Source organism: Stenella coeruleoalba, assembly GCF_951394435.1.
Source record: "Stenella coeruleoalba genome assembly, chromosome: 20".
NCBI lineage: Eukaryota > Metazoa > Chordata > Mammalia > Artiodactyla > Delphinidae > Stenella > Stenella coeruleoalba.
In genome coordinates, this window is record NC_137166.1 from 12,468,013 (window position 1) to 12,474,693 (window position 6,681).

At 57.1% G+C, this 6,681-nt stretch overlaps 1 protein-coding gene across 1 annotated transcript; it reads left to right on the top strand.

The window, feature by feature from the left end:
- Nucleotides 1-1,266: 1,266 nt before the first annotated feature.
- On the top strand, nt 1,267-5,693 carry LOC307178712 (chymotrypsinogen B; the record flags this gene model as incomplete). The annotated part of the gene is made up of 7 exons (XM_079907183.1): nt 1,267-1,318; nt 3,103-3,206; nt 3,329-3,408; nt 3,510-3,588; nt 3,845-4,025; nt 4,938-5,071; nt 5,532-5,693. 7 exons carry the CDS (start codon nt 1,267-1,269, stop codon nt 5,691-5,693), a joined length of 792 nt encoding a protein of 263 aa, XP_079763309.1.
- Nucleotides 5,694-6,681: the final 988 nt, after the last annotated feature.

Consider the following 6,681-nt stretch of genomic DNA (forward strand, 5'->3'; position numbering starts at 1 on the left):
CCAGGCTGGACTGTCCAGGGCAGCAGCTTTCCAGACCCTCTCCAGGCTTCTCAGACTCATCCTGTTCTTTTCTTGTTTGTTTCCTGTCTGTGTCTCTCACTGGGGTCTTGGACCCATGAGTGCAGGGGTGCCCTGTGCTCTGTTCCCGTGGGTGCTCCAGTGTCCAGATCAGGCGCTGTCCCGGGGGAGAGAAGGAACTTGTGCCCATGGTGCTGACAAGTCTTCTGGCCTCCACTTACGGCAAACGCATCACTGGTGTATTACCTACATCTGTCCTCTTCTCGTTGTTCTGTGACAATTAAAATCGTTTTTCCGTTTTCTCCATGTGTCATTTGATGGTGTGAAATCAAAGCCCCATTTTATATGAAACTCAAGCGTTATGTGGTGACCAGTTCCTTAAGTTGAGAATGATGACAGGAGAAGAGAATTCGGGTGAGCTCAGCGGCAGATAAGGGACAGCCAGTCAGCATGTTTGCCAGCCTGTGACCCGCCCACAGCCACCCATGGGGGCGATTCCTTCATGCCTACATGTGTCCTCATGCAGGCTCTGAAGCTGCTTGGCTGGGCTGGTTTCAAGGTGACCCTCTGGATGACACGGCGTCTCTGTATGATACTACACTTCAAAAAACATTATTTATTTATTTGCCGCGCCGCGAGGCATGTAGGATCACAGCATGTGGGATCTTAGCTCCCCGACCAGGGATCGAACCCGTGCCCCCTGCAGTGGAAGCACGGAGTCCTAACCACTGGGCCACCAGGGAAGTCCCATCCCGAGTCTCACATTGAAAACCCTCTTCGATGAGAACGCGAGGCCCCCCAGTGATGACCAGCTGGGATTCTTTGGACCCCACGGTGGGGTTGCCTGTACTGAGGAGCTGGGAATCCTCCCTGGTGCACTGGGAGTGGCAGAGCCCCCGGCCCTGCGTTCTGGTTGCAGAGCTGGGCTATGCAGGGCCTGAGCTCCCAGCCTGCACACTGGCCTTGCCCGCAGTGTCCTGGGGATGCCAGGCGTTGCCAAGTTTCCTGGGTGACATTGTGCCAGGGCAGCTGCCCTTTTTCCAGGGGCTGGATGTCCCCAGCTGAGAGCCAGTACAGGCTTCGAAGGGGGCTCGTCCCCCCCACCCCCGTCCCGCTTATCGCCCAAGGTTCCTGGATAACAGGAGGGTGGCTCTCAGGCCTCTCTGGCTGGGCTGGGCCTGTGGGGTCCCAGGGGATATAAAAGGAGCCGCTGGGGCAGGTGCCCCATATCTCCCTGACGGTAGCAGCATGGCCTTTCTCTGGCTCCTCTCCTGCTTCGCCCTCCTGGGGGCCGCCTTCGGTGAGTGCTGGGGCTAGGGGCGCCAGCCAGGTCTGGGAGGGGGCTGAGGAGTACTTCCCTGAGCCCCTAATGGCACCGCAGCCAGGCCCCATCAGAGGCTGGAGGGGCTCTGTCCGGAGCAACCTGGGGGCCTGGCCAAGAGGGAGATCTGAGCCCCCTTCCCTGCTCCCTTGGGCCTCACACCCCGATAGGCAATCGAGCCTGCAGGGAGGAGAGGGGTCCTTCTGGAGCTTTCTGAGCCCTCACACCCTGCACTGGAAGGGTGGAAAAGGCCAGTCTGGGCCGCACCGAGATCTGAGGCCCCAGAAGTGGCTCAAGTTGGGGAGCTGTGGGCAGAGAAGGGTGTGGTAGCAAGAGCCCTCCCACGGCCTCCACCTGGGGTTTTTATTTACTCTTCTGGGCACTTGCTAAGCGTTTCATTTTCTATTAAAAAAAGATGAAATAGTGAAAAATACAAAAACTAATATGACATCCATGTACCTTCCATTGGGATTTAGCGAATGTTATCTTTTTCCAGGTTTGCTTCAGGTATTTCTTTTTAAAACATAAAACAGATTCAGCTAGAGTCCCCTCTCCTCCTCGGAAGGTGACCCCTATTCTGAGCTCACTTCTGTGTGGATTTTACAAATTTACTACACATTCATAAGTCCATCAACACAGTATAACATTTGTAAGAACTTACATGAACTGTGTTATCCGCTACATCAGGTTTATAACATGCCTTTTCCCACCCGGGTGGTTTTAGATTTATCCCAGTTCGTATGAAGACCCAGCTCATTCACTTTAATCGCTGTAAAACACTCGGCTGTGTGAATACATCACAGCTGATATTCTAATCTTCTTGCTATTACAAAAGAGTGGATTATGTTGATGACATGTTTTGGTGATAACAACCTTCAGTGAGTGGCTGGTGCATCCCCCTGTCCCCAGGGGCGGGATGCCGGTCCGGGCATGCGGCAAGGCCTGCATGACCCCCGGGTGGCCTGGCTGGTCGTAAGGGCTGTACCTGCCCAACTTTCTTTACTGTCGCCAAATTGTAAAACCTGTACGCAGGTGCCGAGAACTCACCTGGTCCTGACACAGCAAATGCGTCAGGGACACATTAAGTACATGTGACTTTTCTCATTGTTTTGTGACAATTCAGGTCCTTTGTTTTCAGTTTCCTCAACGTGTCCTTTTACGGCATCAAAGAATCAAAGTCCCGTTGTATTAAATAATTAACTAAAACTTTATACAATGAAGAGTTCCTGAAATCTCTGGGACTAGTGAATTCAGTGTAAAACATACCCCCTCAGCTGTCGGAATTCTGGGTCCCCCAGGGGCTGGGGTTATCAGATTTGAATTCCATACCCCCCAGGCCCCACCAGTCTAATGGGTGAGCTTTGACTTGTGAGGTGAGATTGTTTGCTCCCCAGTGTACTGAGGAAAATGAGCATCGGGGATTCAGTGACTGGTCTGAGGCTTCACAGCAAGGAAGGGTGGGGCCTAGGAGTCCAGGCAGGGTAGTCCGATTACTCAGCCTGTTTTCTGCTCTTTCAGGCAGGGTGGCCCTGGGTGGGAGCAGCCCTGTTCCTCTGCATCCCTGGATGGGACACTGGGGTCAGCAGGCTGTATGTAGGGATCCTTGAGTCCACAGGTGGAAGGCACCAGGAGAAGTTTTTTGGAGGAGGGGGGAGTGTGGCAGAGGGTCCTGAGTCAGCCTGGGCAGCTGAGCTACAAACCAGGATTTCTGCAGACTGGCTCCGGGTCTCAAACCTTCTTCCTCGTCCCCTCGCCCTCCTCAGGCTGCGGGGTCCCTGCCATCGACCCTGTACTGAGTGGCCTGTCCAGGATCGTCAACGGGGAGGAGGCTGTCCCCGGCTCCTGGCCCTGGCAGGTGTCCCTGCAGGTGAGGGGGGAATTCTGCACACGAGTAGGGGGATGCACTGGGATATCAGCCCAGCTGGGGGCTGCTGCCCAGATTGGTTTTGCTGGTGTCCGGGCAGGGCTAACCCTCCGATCTTCCTCTAGGACAGCACCGGCTTCCACTTCTGCGGGGGCTCCCTCATCAGCGAGGACTGGGTGGTCACCGCTGCCCACTGCGGGGTCAAGTGAGGGCCCGGGCTCAGGGTTCTGCTTCGGGCTCCAGTCTGGGGTGGGGGAGGGGAGTAGGGCACGTTCTCAGTCCTCAACCCCCATGTGATTCCCCCAGAACCTCTGACCTGGTGGTGGCCGGGGAGTTTGACCAGGGCTCAGACGCCGAGAACATCCAGGTCCTGAAGATTGCCAAGGTACGCCCAGGCCCTGCTGGGCCGCCCCGGGATCAGCCGCGGGGCTCCAGGCAGGGGCAGGGTGGCGAAGACCCTTCGGCCGCTTGAGAGACAGGAGCCAAGCGCAGATGAGGCCGGTCTCAGGATTCTCATTCCGGGCTCCGATGGGTCTGTTTCCGCTGAATGGATTGCCAGGAAAGGAGCTGGTCTCCTTGAAACCTGGAGATCCCCGACTTAACCCAGGGCCTTACCTCGTCTTTCTGGGCCCCACCCGCAGGTTTTCAAGAACCCCAAGTTCAACATGTTCACCGTTCGTAACGACATCACCCTGCTGAAGCTGGCCACGCCTGCGCGCTTCTCCAAGACTGTGTCCGCCGTGTGCCTGCCCAGCGCCAACGACGACTTCCCCCCCGGGACGCTGTGCGCCACCACGGGCTGGGGCAAGACCAAGCACAACGGTGAGCGGGCCGTGGCCTTTCCATCCACGAGGCGTGTCCGGGGTAGGGGCGGCCTGAGCCGCAGGAGTCTCCAGGTGGGACACATGTGGCTCTTTTAAAAATGTTTTAGTCTAAACTCCTATACAGTCATCAGTCTTTCCATTTCTTTATTTAAAACGCTCTCAATTAAAAGGCTACCAGACATGAATAAAAATGAGGGTTAATAATATATACGTAAATAGTTTCTGAAGAAACACCTAAGTACCAGCAAGTCTCGCCCCCTCTCACCTGCAAGGAGAGGGACAGCCCGGATTTCCCTCCAGACTGAGGAGGGCGGTGCGTCCAGCGCCCCTGAAGTCTGGGCCCGGAGTCCAGTGTCCTGGTCGGGTTTGGGCCTGAGCGCCCAGGTGCCCCCACCGGCCCCCCACTGCCCCCCCAGCACTGCTCCATCCGCAGGTTCTTCCTCGGTGTCCTGAGTTCTTCTGCCCCGGCCACGGCCCCCGGCTGGTCCCGTAACAGGACAGAAGCAGCCGGGAAAGGGCAGCAGGAGGGAGGTGCTCCCTCGGGGGTCCCTTCCGGTGTCCCCGGTGAGAAGGACGTGCATCCCCTTCCCTGAGGGGGGAGGACGGCCCCTCCACCCACACACAGTGGCCGCCAGGGCCCAGGGCGCACAGGGCTCCGAGGCAGGACCTGTTGCAGCAGCTGCTGGAAGCACAGTCCCCGCTGCCTGGTGTGGAATCGCAGAGGAGCCGCGTCCCAGACTCCCTGAAGGTGTCAGGGAAGGTTCGAAGCTCGGTGTCCACGATCATCGCGATGGAGGAAGACTGGGACCTTGCAGGGGGAGGGCGGGGCTCAGGCGGCCCCTGGTCTCTTCTCCCCAGGGGCGGGCTGGTGGCATGAGGGGCCCTGACCCCACGCCCTCTGTCCTTCCAGCTCTCAAGACCCCCGACAAGCTGCAGCAGGCGACCCTGCCCATCCTGTCCAACGCCGACTGCAAGAAGTACTGGGGCAGGAAGATCACCGACGTGATGATCTGTGCGGGCGCCAGCGGCATCTCCTCCTGCATGGTACGGCCTGGCTCCGCCACCCTGCCCGCCCTCACTGCCCGTGCCTCCCCTGGCCAGGCCAGGAGGCCCACTCCTCTCTGCCATGACCTGTCTAACTTCATGCCCTGCCCAGTGCCCCAGTGAAGGGCTGGACCAGATGCCCCTGGTGAGGGCCGGCTCTGGCCAGGTGTGGTGTGGGGCTTCCCGGGCGTATTTAATCTCACACCAACCCCACGAGCTGGACGCTTCAGCCTGTTTTACAGCTGATGGGGAGGCTGAGAGGATAAGCCACCTGCCCCAGGCCCTCCAGGAGTAGGTGGCAGGGCTGGGGCTGCCATCTGAGCAGATCTGAGTCTCCTGTGCACAACCACTGGGCCCCCACTTGTGCTTTGTCTGCACCCCTGGACTTGCCAGGTCAGGGCACACCAGGGCCCTGGTACTCCCTTTCAGGCTTGAATACAAGTCCTATCTCCTCCTGCAGGGCGACTCTGGTGGCCCCCTGGTCTGCCAGAAGGATGGAGCCTGGACCCTGGTGGGCATTGTGTCCTGGGGCAGCGGCACTTGTTCCACATCAACACCTGCTGTGTACGCCCGTGTTACTGCACTCATCCCCTGGGTACAGCAGATCCTGGCCGCCAACTGAGCCCAGGGCTCCTGCCATCCCAACCCTGAGAGTCCCCAATAAAAGCATCTGTCTGCACATGTCTCTCTGTGTGGCCTGGGCGACGTGGGGCTGCAGTGGTCCCTGTCACCCACTAAGGGGAGGTGTTACTGCTCCCTTTCCAGGCTGCCAGTACCCCAGCAACCCCCCTCTCAGGAAGCTGAGTCTTTGTATCTCATCCTCCCTGCTCAGGACTCCGTCCTGGGGTAGAGCCCAGGGACTAATTGCTGGAGGCAGCTTGGCCCATGGAGCTTTCTGGAAGGCAGGAGTCTCGGCCAGGCTGTGCAGTCCCCGGAGATGGGCATTGGGAAGGCAGAGTGGGACTGTGGAGATGGTCTTTCTATCCTCCTTGGTTCTTCACTGCACATTTCTGTAAGACCCATTTATCCCGACGATTCCTGTACTCTCTGTCATAGATGGGCCTGGAGCAGGCATCTATTGCCCCCAAAGCACTGGGTTTAGGGGGGAAGCAGACAGAATTACAACAGTTCATTTCCCATTTTATCCTCCCACAGTCAGACCTATAGCCTCCGCCATCAGTCACGGCACTACGTGTCGGTCACGCACAACCCCGGTTCACATCATCCTCTCCCAGGTCCCATATCTTGATGTTTCTTTCCCTCTGGAGTTTCTACAAGGCTAGTCTTTGGGAAGGCAGCTGGTAGTCCACACTCACCGGGCATCTGGGAAGGAATGGCATTGGCCTCCCTGCTGCATTTCCCTTTCAGTATTCTTCCTAATATCTTTCCCTTCCTGGTGGAATTTTAGGTGTTCTGATAGTGGGTCATAATATGTTGAAATTAAGGTTACACATACCATTTAATTACTAAGGACACGGAAGAAAGCCCCCAGATAGCGGAACCTGATTTGGAGAATGAACATGTGAAAGGGAGAAAAGAAAAATGAGAGAGAAGCGTTGGGCAGAGGAGTGGAGTCACAAAGTAAAGTGTTTAAAATATTATTTAAAGCC